At 38.9% G+C, this 21,009-nt stretch overlaps 1 protein-coding gene across 8 annotated transcripts in view; it reads right to left on the bottom strand.

Annotated features, from left to right (window-relative positions):
• EHBP1 (EH domain binding protein 1) overlaps positions 1 to 21,009 on the bottom strand; it is a 229,358-nt gene that overhangs the window by 33,336 nt on the left and 175,013 nt on the right. For 2 of the 8 annotated variants that reach the window (XM_076334976.1, XM_076334978.1), the window contains 6 exons: positions 19,513 to 19,660; positions 12,308 to 12,424; positions 8,902 to 9,029; positions 6,102 to 6,243; positions 5,845 to 5,951; positions 3,017 to 3,140 (listed from right to left, as the gene is read on the bottom strand). In XM_076334976.1, coding sequence (XP_076191091.1) covers positions 3,017 to 3,140; positions 5,845 to 5,951; positions 6,102 to 6,243; positions 8,902 to 9,029; positions 12,308 to 12,424; positions 19,513 to 19,660 — 766 coding nt within the window. The remainder of the gene's footprint in view (positions 1 to 3,016; positions 3,141 to 5,844; positions 5,952 to 6,101; positions 6,244 to 8,901; positions 9,030 to 12,307; positions 12,425 to 19,512; positions 19,661 to 21,009) is intronic. The other 6 variants (XM_076334977.1, XM_076334984.1, XM_076334981.1 and 3 more) reach the window with 4 other exon arrangements.

Raw genomic sequence — 21,009 nt, 5'->3', positions numbered from 1 at the left:
GTTTCATTTATCTTGTATGGTTTTGGCACACGTGGAAACAAAGCTGGAAATCCCAGTATAAAATGTGCTCCTACTCTGATGGGGACAATCATCCTGCAAACATTCATTAGGACAACTCAGTGTAAGCCCTTCCCCATACAGTTGTACGAACACGGCACCCTGCTTCAGCTGTTGAGGAATAAGGTCAGCAGAGACTCTTACTTGCCTGAGGCTCTCCAGTATTACAACCCCAAGCAGTACAAAATTAAGAGAGAGATGTGCTTAAAAAAGAATTTATATTAATTATAAAACCAATTCATTTGTGGTTCTTGTCCTTCATGTTGTGTTTTCAGGATCTTTCAGCTACGCTTGCCCACGTGACCTCCTGGTTCTTAAAGCCTGCATTTGCAGAAACCCCAAATATCAAAAGCTTTTTAGCACACCTCTGAGAGCTGGCAGCATTTCACATTTCTCATCTTTCTGGTATGTACCAACACCTAGGGGAGTATTTGCAAAACTCCGAGATCATCATCAACAGCCCTTCAGGGCTTTTCTAGCTATCAGGCTGTGGTTACTTTCTTCCTTCAAACTTGGCTTTACAGACCACTTGGTGGTCTGTGGCAAGCTGGCAGGTCATATGGTGTTGACTCATCTTTTTTGTTTCCAGATTTGTCTCTCAGACAGTCAGACACTCGGGCGAAGCAGCCCAGACCCTTACAGAAGAAGCTGGGACTAAGACGGAGGCACAAGCTGCTTATCTGTCTGTATTAGGAATTATTTCCTGAAGAGAGGTAGGGAAGAAAAACAAGTGCCATCCTGACAAAGAGAGACACTAATGAGATGAGATACAGCAGATCCTCTGAAGCAACTGCAGTAGGTACCAGAGAGGGAGAAAGAAGGAGCAGGCAGGAGAAGAGCCTGCAGGAAAGCGAGGCAGATGAGGAGCCGGTGGAAGGGGACTGCACATGGGGCACAGAAACAGAGCTGACACAACAGTGTTTTAAAGGCATAGCAAAAAGAGATGTTCAGATTTTTTTCCACTACCATATCACATTAAGGACTGTTAAAAAAAAAAACCAAACAAACCCTCCTAATACTACTTTTCCATGTAAGCAATTGCAGTCGCTGCCACAGGGATGTTGTCTGATGACAAATGGGATATTGATTGGCAGGGGAGGTGGTACATGAGATAGGCTGTCTGTTAAGATGTGAACCATAGTTAGAGAAGTTTGAGAATCCCTGCTTTCAAGGCTATAAAGTTAACTATAGGTAAGAAACTCCACTTTTCACATTTTCTCCTAAATCGTGTTTTTAAGCTGCGAACATAAATAGGATCTTTATCAAGGACTTGTCAAATAATTTGTTTTAAGTTAAATCCTGAATGCTCAGGAAATGGTCAAGAATATAAAAGTAACTTTTTTATTATGGCTGCACCACTTGTCCCCTTATCCCCAGTAAAAGCAGCGATGGGTATTCATTAGTATTCCTGTTACAACCCTTACAGCTATGCTGCATAAGCCACTCTAGCTGTGCGCTAGACTCCCCATTTTATGCAGGATACTTAAAAGAAACATCATCTCATTGTGTGTATGACACGAAGAACACAGCAACTTTTGTCATACTTCAAAATACAAGAACTTAAAAAACATAAGAAATGTAAGAAATCTCTTTTGAATTGAATTGAATAAATGACATAAATCAAATAATAACATAGTTATTAGAGTTTTAAAAATCCCCAAGTGCTATGCTGATGACTCCATATATATCTAGAGGTGGTATTCAGAATTCATATAAGACTTGTGAAACATTGTACTGGCTCTTTTGTGCAGAACATAAGTTTCACAAATATAACAAAGTACACAAGAAAGTGCCGGATAATATACACACATTTTCTCTAGCTAAATAACTAAAGGTCATGTAATGCATTTGAAAAAGTACTTCAAAAGACCGTAACAGGTAAAAGTCTTACTAAACAAGCATTCATCCAGGACAGAAACAGTTTCTGAGTTATGTGTTTTTGTAAAACTATTTTAAAAAGTCAAACCACCTGAGCACATGAGAAAGTAAATACACCCTAATATTTGGACGCATGTGGCAAGCTCACTTCAAAGTACTGAACTTTAAAGTCTATTCATCTGTATTTCAAAACATAACACTGGATTCAAATCTACTTTAAAATCTGTTATTTCAGTTAAAGACAGGCTTCAAGTTTATAACATCAGATATACACATAACTTATAAAGACAATTTATCCACAAAGTAATTTGGACCAATTAATTTTTTTCCCCAAGGGACAGGAAGAACATTGTTTGGACCTACAATATTATTTATTTTTGAAGTATCAAAGCACCATTTGTTTCCAATTGATGCAGTTAAATCTATCCATCTCTGATGACCATCAGCACTTAATATCCATCTTAACGTTCATCGTGGAAGTCAAAACCATCATGCTTTTAACAAAAAATCGCCCATATACTTTAATCCTTTCAACTGCACCTACAACACCAAGTATTACAGACTTTTAAAACCCACTCTCCTGAAAATAAATAAATAAATAAAATAATTGTGGAGCATCAGTAACCAGATAGTATTCTCAAATTTCAGTGATCTAGCCAATGGAGCCTTCCCCCACGTACCGTGCTCTGTTTCATGCAGTACATGGCTTTAGCTGGCCAAATCTTTTTTTTCCCACTGAATCAGTAGAACAGTGAAGATCTTACTCTTTTTTTTTTTTTTTTTTTTTTTTTTTTTTAAGCAGTGGCATATCAATGAGGCACAGATGTGTATTCCAACTCTGCATGGATGAGCACACTGTTCAATAGTGCTGGCTCACACGGTATCAGGGCAAGTTATCACTTCCCATGAAGGCACTCTTATCACCAGGGCCCAGAGAGGTGGCTGCAAATCGCAGCCTTTTTATTTTCAAGGCAGTTTTGCTGAACATTCAGGCTTCAAAGATTCACACTTCCAAAACTCTATAAGAGTTTGTGAACGCTCAATTTGCCAAAACTGTTTACAGTGTAATTGGGCACCGTACCTGTGTCCATGAGATAGCGAAGGCGCTTCTCCACCAGCGCGGCACGGGTGTCAATTTGCTTTTGCTCATTCTCTAGTGCTGCCAATTCTCCTACAACATACTGACTGGTGTCTTTGAACCCTTTCTGTTAAAGAGAACAAACAAGAAGAAAAAACATCACTTGTAAGTTGCATTTTTCCTTTCCACAAACACTTAGTAAGGCACTTACCTAAACAACCAAATACCATGCTCGCTACCAAAAAGCTAACACTTACATTTCATAAACTTTACAATTTTGCCAAATGTCCTTATTTGTTTATTAAAACACGACATTTTTTCTTTAGGGAACATTTGATTTTGCCATTTTTTACTACCTGGCTGGCTTTTTGAAATTCCTCTAATTTATTTCTAAGTACATAAAAGCTGTTGTAACAAAGCATAATGAAAGGAAACATAATCCAAATAAAGCACTATTTAACATGCCATTTCTACTCCATTCAGGTCTTATTCAATTTTAAAACACTAACTTTAGGGGCTAGAAGAACTAGCATGAAAGTCTCTAATGACAATTAAAAAGTGGGCTTTTGAGATTAAAACCAAACCTGAAACAAGCTCCCTGGCTTGTTTAGCTCCTCTGGGTCAACTGTAATGCTGAGGCTCACCAGCCTGGGCTATCATGCCTCTCTGGGTTTCTCTGACTGCAGGCAATTGCCCTGCTACACAGCGATCTGTAAAAATACCACTAATTACTCTAACTGTGATTCTTATCCTGAGAAGTGGTGACAAACGGCACTGGGCAGATGCTCAGGTACATGGGGACTAACTCGAGCTGTCCTGCCTCTGCGCCGGCTCACACTCAGCCAGGAGGCTGCCCTGGGATGCCAAGTTGATAAATCGTATTGAACCTTACTGAAAAAGCTGTGGAAATGCTAACGAGTCAAGTTTACCTCTTGTACCCTATAACTTCTCAGCATTGCCCCGCAGATGACCACACAGATCTCCAAATATTTCCAAAGCGGTTTGGCTGTCTCGCTAGGAGCCTGAGAACAGTCATTTAGTACCTCCAAGTTACTCTCATGTGACTCAAAAACTTTCACACAGTGTTTTGGCTGTACCGAGTTATTATGGGCTGTATACAATACTGCAATGTCATTCCCGAAGCATGTTTTTGCATAAGTTAGGAAAAAAATATTACTCCTTCCAAGTAACCCCAGCCACTTCTTCCTCCTTACTCCTACTCCTGTCCCAGAGCTTTGGAGAATGGCTTAAAGTTGGGAAAAAAAAACCTGGCAAAATGATTCTATGTTTCATCTGCACTCTGTAAAGGATGCAACTAAAATCACTGTCCTTTGGGAACAGAAAAATATACAGGTTTTTTTATGAGGCTTATTTCCCTACTGGAGGCTAACTTGTTGCTGCATAAGGGTCTCAGATACTTTCACCAAATGTTTTCAATTGTTTTTCTGTACATGTGTCTGAAATCATCAATTCAGCTTCATATTCAGGCAACAGGTATAATAATCACATCAGCATATTATTTCAAATAAAGACATGTTCAAAGTGAAGGCTAATGGAATGGCTGAGCTCCCAGGACCAGTAATGAGCACAGAACTTTGAAATTTGGGGTATCTGAATTTAAGCACATTATACCCCCATTAATTTGGTCCTTCTCTTCCTACACAACAGCCAAAAGTATCAGCTCTAATGGAAACCCCTTCTCTACCTGTCATATAGCCAGAAAAGCAACAACAAAAAAACTCCCTGAGAACAGTCCCTGAAGAAAAAAAAAAAAAAACAACAGTCTGGGGAGTCGAGGTGATGTGCAGTATATTGCTTTTCATCAACTATAATTAATTGAAAATAGTATGAAAACTTTCCTAATGTCAGCATGCATAATTGTTAACAATTGTTATTAGAAGATGAAAAGAAATGCTGTGTCAGGCTGAAATATCCCAAGAGTTCACGTGTATCATCTGCATATATAATGTGAACTTACTGTGCCAGACCTTTTCAGCTCTGCAAAAGTACAACTGGGCTAAAAATAACTCCGGCTCGTAAAAAGTTCGATGTTTTGGTGTAGATATGACAGCAGTACAAAATCGCTACTCAGCTCTAGATTGCTTCAGCAAAAACGACAAATGTTTTTAGATAAATTGTGGAGAGCAACAAACGACCACCATCAAAGGCTGTGTTGTGTTTTCAGACAAAAAAAATTCAGGTTAAAACTTGTTCTTCCTGCTTCTGTCCCGCAGCTGTCCATCAAAACCAGCTTTCTCCCTGCGGTCTATCAAATATTTCCCTCACAAATCAATTTTACACATGATCAGCCCATACCCCTACTGAGCTGAACCTCCCCGTTAATTAAGTGAAGAAATTACCATATATATTATATTAATGCAAACATCATTCAGCTAGTAATTCACGGCTGATCTGGATAATGGAAAGGTTGAACACCCATTAACCCAAGCCAACAAAATGGGTTGGCTGAGAAATTCTAGCAGGTCTCATGTGACTCTTCCCTCTAACTGCAGCTCTGCGGTATCTGCTATTGTAATAATTAAAATCCTCCTGGTAGATCAATACTGGAATCTCTTTATGGGAAGTGCCCTGATGGAAATGTCTCAAGGAAGCCGGGGCTGTGGAACTCTGAAAAATTCATTTTTTTTATCTGACAATTATCACCACACTGCAGACTAATTCAACAGTGCACCCCTCTCACTCTGCTTTGAATGCACTGGAGATTGACATCTAAAAAACCCTAACATCTCATTTTAACAAATAAAGGCACTATTTCCACATACAGTTTGGAATTATCAGCAATCATGAAACCAGACAAAAAATTAATATACATTAAGCACTTCATCTTCTGATGGCTTCCTCTGAGTCTCAGTTATCGCAGCCTTCTCCTCATTTCCTCTCTTTGTATCTTCCTGTATTGATCTCTGCCTTTTCATCTCTTGAAAAAAGGGGAAAGACATGTAAAATTATTATAAAGCTTGATATTTATGTATTGAAATGTGGACTTACATTATCGGGTTTTCATATATTTATTGTTAAATATTATTAAATCATAAGATGGGAAAACAGGTTTTATATTTTCTCCTACCTGGTCTGCTCTCCACGTATTGACTGAAAGACTGGAGCTGAGTTTTTCTGACGGTAGAGTCCTTGCTGAACACAACGGGATTTCTAAACCGTTCTGCTGCTTTTTGTAATCGCTCAGCACGATGTTCCTCTGTTCCATTCTGCTAGGAAAAAAAACAGACGCACAACAGTTTCTTTTGTTTACAAACGGGAAGACACAAATTCGAAAAGGTACGTTTCGGCGAGGGGACAGGATGCAGCTTTTGCAAAGAGGATTTCACAACTCGGGCTGCGGTTTATATAGGATGAAAGTATCAGCTGCGGAAAAAAAGGAGAAGACTGATTAACTTTTCCTTTTTTTTGTTTAGTGGTGGCAACGACCAGCTTTTTGCTACGTGGGCACGCTCCTGCAGGACCCTCTACTTACTCAACAGCCAGACCTATTAATTGTGACCGGTATTTGCCAGTGATTCCAATTTTAAATGAAAAATCACTCCTTTGCAACTTTGATTTGCCAAGTGCTGCACATGCTGCTGCCAAGTAGTGGCGTCTCTACCCCTGAACATGATCTGTATCGTTTTAAAAGCGTGTTGCCTTTAGCCTGTCTCCCTGCCCGGTAAAGAAATCTGTCGTTTTCTGTAGTCCCACAGACTTGTATGACAAGAAGAACTAGTTTCTAATTTTATGCCCATTGAGATAAACCACTAATGCTAGATGAAGGCTAAAAGGTAGGATTATAATACTACCCCACTGAACTGCATTTGATCAGCTATAACTTTCCAAAGCCAGATTTGTAAGTAAGCCCTTTACAGCTAAGGAAACTACAATTATCTTTTCCAGGGCTTCCTATGTTAATACTGGTAACAAATTCAAATGGTTCTATCAACACGAAATATCCCAGAAGACTGAACCACCGCAGCGTGTGGAAACTGCAGATACCGAGGTGCTGTGTACCAAACAAATATTTCATTTTATACCTAATCTTTTATTATTTTTATTAAGTGTTTTGAAAGTAAATAGGCAAAGGCTAAGATGCATGACTAATAGCTAAGCCTGCTGAATGCTGAAACTGGTTATCAAAAGCTACCAAGACTTTGCCCTTCCTCTGCATTGAGACAATCGGTAATGAGGGAGTTCTCCAATGGCCTATTCTCTAGCCTCAAGGAGGCCGGGGATACACAATCCCCAAGGGAAGGTAACAGTTTATCCTTTTCCACAAACACAGAATGCCTCATTTAGAAACGTGTAAACTGCATTTTATTAAAAAACAAATCCACCTCAATGCTGAGAGCTCCATGAGAACAGATGGACATCATATATTCCTTATAATGCCGCTTTCCAACTCTTACTTAGAAAGACGTACACAGAGATGAACTGTTAAGTTGCACCTTTTGTGGGAGTACCTTAAAAAAAGCAACTCCTTCACGGAAGCTTTTCATAAAAAGAAATACCATTTTCGTCAGGTTAGGTGATACCCAATTACCCTAAGAGGCGGCCCGTGTGTCATTTGTCCAATTAAGCTTAAAAAAGTATCACTCGTATGCTCTGGATGAGTTTTCAGCTGCACTAATCGGGTGGTTATGATTCTGGTTAAATAAAAGTGGTTTCCTGTTATTAGCACAATAACCATCTGACAGCCTAAAGCAGTCTTTACCAAAATAAACAAACATGACTAATTTTTTAGGCCTGGCAACATGCTAAAATATCAGTGTGATTAGCCAGTAAATCCCATTTTAAGAAACCTTTTTATGACTGGGGACTTCTGCCACTTTACAAATGTATTCCTCTAAGCCCACTAATTCAGTTAGCCTTTTCAATCCATTGTATTATTCTTGGGCCAGCTTCATTTTGCATTAAATCCACTGCAGAAAGCTAAATTGAACGCAAAAATCAGACTTGATCCAGGCTTCCTTTTGTTCAAAGATAGAGACCGAAAGTCCTCTGCTGCTGCCACACACTTTCATCACCAATTTATAGGAACCGACAGTGTAAGGGAAAAGCAATGAAAGTCATTGTTTTGGGACTTCAAAGCATCTCTGTATCTGGGGAAGGAAATCCTTTCAGTCAGCAGTGCTTTCCCCCCAGACTGCAGGTGGGTGAAAAGTTATACCCAACTGGAAGTGCCCCAGAGCCATAGGGATATTAATGACATACAGGGACTATTTAAAAAAAATATATAATAGTAAGAACACAAGGGGTCTAATTAAGAAAATGAAATGGAAAATTAATTGGTGTGCGCTTTATGCTGAAGTGGTGAAGATTAAGAATAGGCAAAACGACCGCATACACCGCATACTCGTGTCTATTTTTCTCAGAAGCACTCGTTGTCAAGCACCCAAGTATGTATGCCTTTAAAGTGTACCACAGCTTAATTTTAATGGAGAAAAAACAGAGGGTCAGGCTTGGGAGGGAAGCAAATCACTGAGAGTCCAATCCTGCTCCCGTTAAAGTCAGGGAGAGTCCTGCTGCTGATTGCACCAGCAGCAGGATGGAGCCCGTGCTGTATTTCTGATTTCAGTGACAACCTGAACAATAAGAACTGAGAAATGCTTGTTATATCTCTTACTGTTATGCCAATGACAAGTCTCAAGATAAAAAAAAAAAAAAAAAAAGGAAAACGTGTTGATTAATCAACAGGAAAAAACCCAGTGCATTGCAAACTATGCAACTGCACTGCCATGAAGATTTTCTGCGTTTCTTACCGTTTTCTACCGTTTCAAAGCTGTGAAGGCTTTGATAAGAAATCATTTTCCTCCTCACGAAGTACAAACCCGAAATCGGAACACACAGGTACTGAGACAAAAGCATTAATCAAAACTTACCTTAATGTCTTGCTCTGAGCTATCAGTTACAGCTTTCTGAGCAGCACTGGAGAGTGAATTTGCCACCTGTGGCTGAGCTTCTAGGAGCTTCTTCAGCTTCAAATCCACCAACTTACTGTTTTGTTCTGCTAAATATGCAAATACCACATACAACAGAGTGAGATGCATTTAAATGCAGAGTCGCTACAACAATGTAGCAATTTAAAAGGTAGATTTAATTCACTTTGCTATCATTTCAAACTAAAAAAGTAAAAACTAGAAGGAAAATTTTTTTTTTTTTGCAATTCAGATTGGCGAAAATTTGTATAACGTGCATAGATAACGCCTAAGTTCTCTCAAAAAATATATGTAGCACTCAGCTGAACAAGTAAACGTGCTTGAAGACAGTCAATGAAAAAACACAGAAAGGAGACAATGTTTACTTTAAGTTACTCCCAACTTGTACATACCTATACTTTGGTATAAAAACACCCTTAAAGAGTCATTTGTTTTAAGATGACATATAACAATTTATCACATATTCTAAGTACTGATAACCCCTCAAGTTTATGAACTACTAATTTATCCTAAGGCTCCTTGGCACAGCTTCTCAACATTAAAATTTCAGTATCAAAAGAGACAGCTTTCTAGTAATATTTTACTATGATTTATAGAATACGTTGAAGCCGTGAGAGCTGTAAAACGCTTCATAACTGCATTGAAGGGACAGATTCAAAGTCTGCTGAAGCCCCCAAATTTTTTTTCATCAGTTTTAGCAACTTGGATCAGAGCCCAAAGAAATAAGAGTTGAGAATTTTACCTCCCAATAATGCTCATTCTGTACATGACCGTTGACTATATGAATTTGTAACACGCCTACACACACACTTACCTACACATACACACATAATAAGGAGAAAGGTGTTAATAACAAACCACAGCGCAGATCTATGGAGCTAACCCTGGGTAGGAAAGCAGAACAACACTGGCGCAGAAGCCCCCAGACATACTCTACATGCATCACCATGTGAGAAATTGCCCCTGAAACGGAGCGAATGCAGCATCATCTGAGTATACTATGCACATACATCTGGGCCTTGGGTCAAACACTTGGCTCAAAAAATAGCAGTTGCTATGTTTTTCTATAGGCACAGCCTGAGATTTTCACTGCGGGCTGGTGACTTCTAGCTGGTGTGGGAAGTGGAGCCATGACTCTTTTGCTGCACAGCTCCTTCCAAGGTTTGGAGCGCTCTGATTCATGTTAGCCAAAATATTTTTGGCACGCTGGCAATCAAACGATGCCTGCCACCAGCAGCAATGGGCTGGGTTGGGTTATGACGAAGGATAGTTTCCCTTTCCTCTGGCACACCCAGTCAGAGTGCCCTTAATTGAGGCTCACATGTAAGTACATGCACATTCTCGTGGGTTTATACATAAACATCATGTAATAACTATGATATAAGAGGTTCACATTTTATCAGATACATTCACAGCAGCGTATGGTAGCAGTACTGACAAATACAGACAGATGCAATATTTAAAACCAACAACTGGCCGTAAAAATAAAAAAAAAGTTTTCTCTTCTTGAGAGGGATGGGAGGGACTAAGATTCAGCAGGGGACAAATTAATTAAGATGGTCGTAATGATCCCAAATGTGAAATGTCCCTTACAGTTTTGCATTTACGTGCTCCCAGGAGATTCAGCCTTCATTAGAACTTGGTATGAATTGGCAGAATCCCATCGAAATCTGTGTACGCTGATTTCTATCACAGCATTAGACTGTTTTCTGTATTATTGCCCATCCCCTTCCTTACTCGTTTGTTCCTCTGGCTACTGTGCAGACTGAACTGCAAAATGATGTCCCAGTTTTTTTCCAGAATGTCTTCCCATGGTGGAGATGAAGCATTGGGTAGTGGGTTTGTATCCGTGAGAAGGTATCTCTCAAGAAAAAAGGCCCACAGATATAAATGTTGGTAAGTCACTGGGGCTATGTGACAGGTATATTCATTTACTGATTTTCTACTTCTCCTAAAATGAACCAGTATTTATTGGAAAATTATTTGACAAGGATTCTGCTCTAAATCAGCTTAATTCAAATGCTGGAAATACTAAATATACTTTCTTATGTGTTTGGAAATCCTCAAATAAAAAAAAATAAAGGACATGACTCAAACCTTTCGCATTCAAAAAGACTAGAAAGTGCTATATACACATCATTGTCAGTTTAATTTACAAAGAGCAAACACTAAATTAAGTCTTTTGATTTAATATATTATGGGCTACAAACTTGGGTCCGGTTGGCATGGACAGAACCAAGTCAGAGGATGCTGTAAGAAGTTCTCTCTTGTACTGCCTTTATCCCGATACTGTCCTGTGCTTAGCACACTTCTCCGGGCTCAAGTTAACTTGTAGGGAGCAGAAACGCCCTGGCAGAGAAGCACACCATACTACAAAGAGGCCCTCAGCAATCCCCAGGGCCACTGGCAACAGGCAGACTTGTACAGAGAACAAACTCCTTCAGCAACTCTCTGTGAGCAGAGGAGCCCCTTACTGATGGGCAATTACCTTCACATCTTTGAAGATCTAGTGCGTTTTTAAATAAGCATCTCCCTTGTAAGATCCTGACATATTTATCATCTATGGAGGAACCTGAACTCCAGTTTTGCTTGATTACAATTTTTGAAAGGGGAAATACCACTACTATGATTTATTATTACTTGACCAGCATGTGCTAAGATTATACAAGCATTTCTACAAGAATACATGTCACACCATGGCAGGGGGGTTGGACTAGATGACCTTTAAAGGTCCCTTCCAACCCAAACTATTCTATGATTACGAATGGTTTTCAAATGTGTTATTAAAAATCTATTACTTGAACTTTGTAAAGTAAATAGGACTAATTCTGTTCAAATTTATACCTCCATGTCCCCACTTGAGCAACAAGGTATAAATACAAGAACTGGTACTCAGGAAGGAACTGGAGGGCTACCAAGCCTACATGGAAACATAGAGGCATGTTTGCTCCTTTCACTGAGCCCATGGACCAGGATGTCGGTGCAGAGAGCAGCAGCTGTACTCACCAACTCAATTGCTCACTCCTCTGGCCTGCCTACCTTTCTTTGCTGGGACAATCCAGGTAGGGTGATTTCAGGTGGTTCTGCTTTACAAATCTGGCCTGGGTCCCCCTCCCCATCAAGAGACATTTAAGTCTGCCATTGTTGGAAATAATGATTTGGTTGCTGATTTTAAATTTCAACTAAACATGAATGCAAAATATTAAAAAAGAATAAGCATTAGGGTTTAAAAGACCTGAAAAGGCACGAAGGAATAAAGCTATGACAGAGAGAAGCAGCACATCAGTACTAATATGATGATGGAGTGTTAGTCATGCAAAATACACAAAATAGCCATTATTTAAATTACCCGTTGAATCAAGGTCATTTTCTAGGTTAGTAAGCTCATCTCCACCTCCAGTTACAGAGCATTCAGGAACATCCTCATTAGTATCTATCTCAATATTATCATCATCCTCATCCTCATCTGTAGGAACATACAGCATTAAGGTTAGTATTTTCTTATGTACATGCACCACATCACTAAAAAAAAAAAGAATGCTTTAGAGAACAAGTAGAGTTATGATAAAAATGCAAATCATTAAATAAGTCTGGAAGGAGATTTCACTCTGTCCACTCATGGATTTAACTTTAAACTGATGCAATTCAATATACACACAGGGGGCTCTGCTGGAAACTCCTGCTACAATAAAGGTAGAGTCTGGCCTCAGCAGTGTCTGTTCTCTGCGCTGAATCTTTGGCTAACTCTGAAAAGCATGTATGCTTTTCCTCATAACTCGAGTCAAAATAATTTCCCTTAGGCTCCCAGTTCTCTGTAGTGCAGAATGGATGCCGAAGCCGGCATACGGCAGGTTTGGATGGTAGGAGAAGGACCTGGGAGCTGCAGTCTATTGAGAAAGGCAGCAGCTCCAGGTACCGAGAGCTGCTTCCCAGCTCGGTGAGAGTTGCTACTCCTTACTTTGCACAATATATCACAGACCAGTGATCACTGTACCTTGCTTAGGTGTTAGCGTCTTCCACCACTTCTGATACGAAGAGGAAAACTACAACCTGGAACATCACGCTTAGCAAGCGCTGACCTCAGGTGTAGCAGGAGCACACTCACAGATTGCTGCCTTACTGCACCACTTTGAATCAGCATTGTTTGTAAGCTACATACATTTTAAATAAAATAATAATTGTAATTGTACTTTATATTTTTTATGGGCTCTTTCTACCCAGTTTCTCAGAGCAACTTATGAATATCACTTGTAAATGAGCCCCATAATGTTTTATGAAGTAGGTGATTATTATAATTACAATTATGATGATGTAGGTAAATTATGGCACAGAAAGAGTAAGTAACATGAGGAAGATCAAATAGCAAATGCTGAATTGTGAAGCAGATCCCAGAAAAAAAAAATCTGACTCACATTTTCAATACAAATATATAATGAAATTAAAAGTCCATAAAAGCTAGATTAGTACTTTCAAAGCATGTAGTTGCATTGTATTTACTCACTTTTAAGTCTCATATCAAATGCTATCTAGACTTGTTCAGACTTATACATACATTTTTTTCCTATGTATATATGCATGCGTGTAAAAACGACAAAAAAGAGAAGGCTGGAGTGCGTCTGGAGAAAGAAGACACATATAGTAACTAAAGGAACTTTAAAACACTTCACAATAGGAAAAAATACTAATTATAATTACTGGACATTGGTACATTCGAACACCATATAAACAAAAAGGATCCTAAACATAGTACCAAGATGCCATAATCCTGAATACCAGAAGTTTGGGGAAGTTTGGACCAGGATTCGTGCTCATCACTCATCATCTGTCCTTGAAATACACATCCCCAGATGTTTGCACTTCAGGCCCACACTACTGACAAAAAGGTCATACAGTTGTTTCTTTTCTTTACCTCTTTATCTCCACAGTCCCTATAATTCCCATTTTAGGAGCCTGTTGACTTTTTTATATGTCTGCTACTCTTTTCTAACCAGCTGCTCCCTCAATTCCTCTGTAATTAATCAATGTCTTTCGCAGACCTCTGCCGATTCAGTGTAAGGCTCTTGCTGCGACATACAGAAGCAAAGAAGTTTCCGTTTCAGTGTCTTATTCAACATCTGTTGCGTGTACGATGGAGCAGCAGTCTGTGAAGTAGGACACCTCTGTTTCAGCTGACCACCATGACTTCCCTGGGCTCCTCTCCACTAATTCTCAATGGTCCCTGGAAGAGTCAGCTTTCTTCCAAACTGCCTCAGCTTGAGCCAGAGGGATGGAGAAGAACACCTCTCCCCAGCCAAACCAGGATCTGCGACCAGACCTGGGACCTGACAGATAGTGCTTCAGGTGTACAACTGGGTGGGCAGAAACACTCAGGACTCTCTTTGACATTCTTTCTGTTCCCACTTAAATTCACACAGATGGTTCTGTGATCTGGACTCCAGTTGTTTCAGGTAGCGCAGAGGTAGGTGAACAAAGTAGAAGGGCACAGTGTGATCATCATGAAGTGGAGAAAGGGATGGGGTAAAAAGCAGACTGAAGAGAAAACAGAGAATGGCAAAGCAGCAACAGCAACAACTCTAAAGTTCTGAATTTTCTTCAAAGCATCTCTACTTTTTCTAATGGGGAGCTGGACTTCTCACATGATTTTAAATCCTTCGTGATGGTGTCAGAGAAATTCAGTGGCACTCAGGCCACGGTACTCTCAAACGTATCCTGGAGCTCACGGTGGCACACTGAAAGCATGACTGGGCTAACAGCAGCAAAGGACCATGGACATTTGGAAGAGGTGGAAGAGAAAGAAAGAGGGACACCACTGTGGCAGAGGGAAACCAAATCCACCTCGAGCCTAGAGGCAGGCAATGACTTTCCAAAGCACCCAAAGAAGTCAGCTCGCAAGGTCAGCGCGCAACTACCAGTCATCCAGCAGGATGCTGGATATGTCAAAACAATCTAAACAAGATGACAGGGTTTAAGACTGCTGCATACTAAGGGAATGCTTATATTAGATTATTTGATTTTATTTAATTTAATATAGCGAGATGAGATCAGAGGCACTGTCTTTGACACCACCATTTTAGGTAACGAAAAAGATGGGAATGTTGAAGACATTCCTAGTGTCAGATAATGACCTGACCTAGTATTTAATTTAAAGTTGGCAGGCTTCGACTGAATATGATTATCAGGACATTTACACTTTATTAAAAAAAAATTCAATTAAAAGCATTCATTTGAAGTAATTTTAGAAATTTTCAAATATCTTTCAAAATCTACAGATTCTTTGTTTTAAACTACTCTAGGTTTTTTCTTCTCCAGTCCAATGTTCTTCCAGTGTATTAAAAAGGGAAATGTGTTTAGGGAGCATGTTACAACAAGATTTTGCAATTATAAATGATAAAAGGAACAACATGACGAAGAGATAACAGATATCTTTTATGAAAAGAACAAATTACTAGTGTGAAAAACTTAAAGCACTTGGTCTAGAACCAGGGCACGTATTTAGAAGAGTACTAAAGAACTGCTTCCTTGAAAAGTATGTAAATGTGGATCCTAGAAAGACAGCGAAGCTTTACTATGTCATGAAGAAATTAACAAAATTAAAGATAAAGGATTAAGTCAACAACTAAACAGCACTGACCATTACCTACACAGTAGGTAGGTACTGCAGTCTGGACTGCAGTCTGGACTGAAGAGAGCAAACTAAGAATCTTTTGGAACCAAATGGAAATGCCAGAATATTGGTGGGAAAAAAGATCCAGAGGTATTTTATAGCTCATATGTCTTACTATTCAGATTAAGCTCAGGCTTAATTTGTGGTTAAACTGATATTCTCTTGACTTGGTTTAAGCTTGTCCACATGCAAAGGAGTTGCAGCAGACTGCATCAATTTCTAGATGAAATTAAAAAGGAACGATTTTCATAGAGAGGTAAAAGCACTGATGGGGGCTGGATCACATTAGTGGGAGAAGCGTATGTAAGCTGCACTGGAGTTGCATGAACAGTACTCGCTCTTCAGGGAAGATGCCTCCAGGATTGTCTCTGGGAAATCCTTCAAGCTTGCGGATATTCAGATATTTAGTTTATTTACTTTCAGGTACAGAGTTCACTTTAAGGCTACAGGATGTGACAGGAGCATCTGAACAGTAATAAAGGAAGCAAAGGCGGGGAATGGACAAAATGCAGAGTCGAAATACTGGTTCAATGTACAAGAAATCAGATGTCAGGACAAGAAAGTACAGCAGTAACTGCCAACAGATACAAATACTGCCTGTTAAAAATATTAAATTGAGGACTTAACACTGTTTTATGAGTTTGAGACTAAGCATGATGAGTAAGCCTGAGCTACCACGTACATTCCTTCCAAATCATTGCCTTAGAAGTAAAATCTGTAACGTACCCTGAAAACTTTAAGCATACAAGTGCAATGCAATGCCAGCTGGCTCGCTTTGGTAAGTTTTTTAACTGCAGTACACCTTTCCAGCTTTTGTTATTAATTCCAAAATTTTTGAAAACTTTTTTTGTTTTACAATACATCTGGATGCTGCTTCTCCTGTGTTTTTCCCTCCCTGCTCCTCTAACATCTTTCTGCGTTGTTCTTGTGTTCATCCTCTTCTCCCCTCCCAGTTTTGCCTATTTTTGGCACTTTTTTTTCACCAAAGCCTCTTCACACTATGCTTGTCTTACCCCCTGTCCTCTCTATTGTTCCCTCCCTCTGCTGCCTACTCACCACCTCCAGATCCGAGCCACATCCTCACAAAGACGCCATCTCAAATAAAGGATGGAGATGTGCCAGAGAGTAAAGAAAACACACTACCCAAATCCCAAGAGAGTAGACGGGTGTGCCACTGCACAGGGACAATACCTAGATAAGATGTCAATTCCTTTGTCCCGTCGCTGCTGGGAAAATGGAGGATATTTGGATTCCTATCTCGATACTGTCCCTGGACCCATCTCAAGGCATCCGCTTATCAGCCTGAAGCTAGTAGGACATCTAATAAATTTGAAGCTGCCATCCCAAACCCTCTGGCAGTTGGCAGGAAGAAGTATTTTCTGTCTCACATGTCAAATAACCTATGAAAAAGACTGGATTTCGTAGCAAAGGATGCTGCTTATCCAGGAAAGTTTCAACTTGCCATAGGCATTTGAGTTTTTCAGACCATGATTAAATAAAGCCTTTTAACAGAGAATGTAGCACCAGTGCCAAAGCATGAAACTCTTAATGAGCATATAGAAACACTGAAAGAGATCACATTTTCACCTACAATAGTGGGCAAGAGGTTAGTCTTTAAAAACTCCAAAATCCCAAAGCTGAAATGTCACTTTTTTCTGGAATAACTGAATTGAGAGAGGAAAATGATTTGGTACATTCCCTTTTTGTAAATTAATATGTAGCAATCAATGCAGAAGACGACATTAATGAAGCATAATGGACAAGAGAGCTTGGAAGACGTAAGATATTACTACAAGCTTGTTTTGGGTATTGTATAGGGAATACAGGACTATACACAGAAAAAAACCTGCTACATGTGAATGCAGTCAGGGGCAATATTCAGAATCCATTTGTAATAGGGAGACTGTCTATTAAATCCTAATTTTTAGTGGAAATAAAAAAATGAAAAAGACTAAACCCAGAAATAATTATAATTTATTTGGTTTATAAAGTGTTGGTGCCATTTCACAGAACTACTCCATTTTAGAAGAATTAATTTCTTGAGTGGAGATCTAGTGTGGCACCTGACATTACCAGCAGTGTGGTAGAAGTATGTGGAACATGTGCCATAAGGAAAGCTTTCTGAGAATGAATAAGTAGAAGTAAGTGCTATAAAATGCACGTTGACGTGAAAAGAGCAAAGAGGAATAAAAGGAGACAGGGAATGAAAACTGGAAGTCCAAGAGAAGTTCAAATAGCTTGGCCGAACTACTGTATGAACAAAGAAAAATCAAGGTAGGAACTATAAACCAAGGAGATAATTCAAAGCACATGCAAAAGTAGAAAGCAGTGAAATTGTTATGCTGGATAAAACTCAACAGATACAGTGGTGATAGCTATAAACAAGTTGTCACCAGTACTGATACTGTCTCCTCCTTTAATAACACTGAAACTCTCTGAGTGCATATGCAATCTATATATATATAAATACTTTTAAAAAAAATATATATGCACAGTGCACAGTTACCTCTGAGACTGTTTATAAACTGAACAAAGGGCAGGAAGAGCAATGGCAAAATGCAGAGGAAAATATGAACAGGGAAGGCCAGATCCCAGAAAGCAGCATACTGGGATATTTAGCAACACTACAAGTGAGTCACTGCGACAAACAGGGTAACTACTATCCAGCTGAGCACTCAGGATATACCCAGAAAGTGTACCTTACTTGGAGGGAAGAGATGGCAGGAACAGCTATGTACAGGCACGATAAAACAGTGAGGAGGAAGTTATTAAATAACATAGAATGGAAAGTCATAACTTGTGAAGAGGGATGAAGAACACCATAGTCTACTTAATATACAAGTACTGTGCCATTTTGCTCAGCCTGGCTTACTCCCTCCCCATCAAGGATGTAGTTTCCCTATTTATCATGAAAGAGAGTTATGTTGGCAAGCTTGGTTTACTGGGCGAAGAGAGGAAACTGAAGACCAGACCCAAAGAGAGACGTACAACTAACTGCTTTTCTCTTTGATGTTAAATGGAACAGAAGTGTAGGGTTTAGGGTGCAATAAGACTATATTTAAATATATATGCATATAAAATACACGTAGTAGAGAAGAAAAAAATATTGTTGTTGAATCTACATGCATTGTGAACGTAAAGTTGGATTTTCCTGACACTTTGGCTTACAATTACATGTTAGTATGAGAAAAACAATTTCCCCTTAGAATATGTAGAAGACACTAAAAGAGCAAGAAGCCTGTACTGAAACGTGTGCTCAGCACCCATTTGAGTCTGAGTGACACTACATTACTCCAGCTCGTAGCACTGGCAGGTATATGAATTTTAATGACATTTCAAAGTCAGTTTAAAAACATTATAGCAATATTACAACTCAAAACCTGTGAAGGCAAGTGGTATGTCAAAAAACTGCCATTTAAAATCAAAAGGTTGTTGCCTCCACCTCCCATGGGCCGCCTTTAAAATTCTCTTCCCAAGCAGTCTTTTGAACACATTTAATAGAAAATAAAGTTTCTTAAGTATTTCTAATGTTGTTTTCCCCCAAAATTATGCCCATGCTCCTATATAAAAATATATATTGAAGAGATTTTAACCAACAATCATAAAATTCTAAAAAACTGTGGGTAATGACAAATCTGTAAATAATGGGCCAATATGAGCTACTTGTTCACATAACATCTTTTTTTTTTTCAATCACATATATGCTTTTCTTTTAATTGTTGGAAATTAAGTGACACAACGATGATTTAGGAAACATATCTATGGCCAGGTCTTTTGATATGTGCACCTGATGAACAACAACATTTTGAAGTATGAATAAAAGTGATATCCAAAAAGGTCTCTGGTTTCTAGGTTGCCATAGGAATAAGATACAAGGTTCCTCAGCTCACCTCCAGATGCCTTTGACCTTTCTTTCAACTTTTCTGCAGCCATTTCACTGTAGCTAGGAAGTTCTGACATCTTCACTCCAGATCGAGCTTCTGCTATTAGCTGACGAGCTCGCTCCCTCAGCTGCCGCCGCCGCTCTTCATCTTGCTGCTAAGATATATTGAACAGTTGCCAACTCAGTAATAGACAGAAATGCAATTTCATTCTCAATCTGATCATCATGATAGTAACTGGTTTACAGCATGGTGCTTGGCCCACATTATAAATAGGATGCTCGATTACAGCTGGGTGTCACACCACAATTTTTAAAGACATCCATGAATCAGATTTTTTTTTTTAAAGCATTCCCCAAATTATTAATGCATTAGAAACCTAATTATTTTCAATTTAAAGCATTTATAAATTATGTTCTGTAAAAATACCTTGATGAAAATTCTCAGACACTTTTGTCTCAAAGTAATAACTACAAAAAGTTTTACCTTGGCTATAAAAATGGTTTTACTAAATTGAATTACTTGTTTGAGTAATATTCTCTCATAGAACTGAAATAAGAAGCCAGATGTTGCTCTTGGTTACTCCAATCACCAAGCTGACTTCAAAGTGTAAAGTGACATCGAATCTGAGGCATGGAACGGAATCTAATCCTTTGACTTCAATGGATACCTCTTTTTAAAAAAAAAATAAACTAATGAAAATTAATGAAAGAACAATAGATGCCAGAGCAGAAAAGACTTTGCATCGCTTTAAAACATCCTACTAGTAGGGCTTTGGTCAGTAATTAAAGAGATCATACTGGAACCATCCCAGATAGTGCTGTCCCACTAAAGCTCGTAACTATCTTAGAAGCACGATAATATTTCAGTTACATAAATGAGCAATGTTCTACAGCATGAAATTTTGGAAAAGACTAACCCACCATACTAAAAAAATATTAACAGAAAGATGTGTTTAAACATATCTATAAGAATCCATCAAACCATAAGGAAAACAATTTCAGTTTTCACCTTAAAAATATGATTTTTTCAAAGTTAGGACTGTTTTCCCCCTCCCCTCAATATTAGAAATGCTTAAAAGTGCAACAAAGTCAGCATTTGGCTTTAAGTCAAATCTGCCGATAACTTCATATTAGTGACATAATGACCAGGATAAAACCCAGGTATAGGCAGTTGACCTGAACGGAGTAGAATATAACAAACTGCTTAACTTTGGACAGTCGTCCTGGCAGCCTTCCCACCAACCCAGAAACTGAGCATCCCACACCTGCAGATGCTGGTGAGAGCTGCTGCTAAGTGCTATTTAGTTTAAGCAATCATTAATAAAACAAGTGCAAAATACTAATTAGGTACATTTTAGCCATTTCCATGTAAATTGTTTGTTTGTAGCTATTTACTCAGCATTGTTCTCGGCACAATAGAAAAAATGCAAATGACTGAATCAGAATGCAGCCCTAATGGGACTTTCTGTTTATAACCATTAGCCCAGAGGTGTGCTGTAATTCA

The sequence above is a fragment of the Aptenodytes patagonicus genome, chromosome 3 (genome assembly GCF_965638725.1).
Source record: "Aptenodytes patagonicus chromosome 3, bAptPat1.pri.cur, whole genome shotgun sequence".
Taxonomy (NCBI): Eukaryota; Metazoa; Chordata; class Aves; order Sphenisciformes; family Spheniscidae; genus Aptenodytes; species Aptenodytes patagonicus.
Note: the sequence above shows the minus strand (reverse complement) of the source record. Positions and strands in the feature narration are given on the sequence as shown.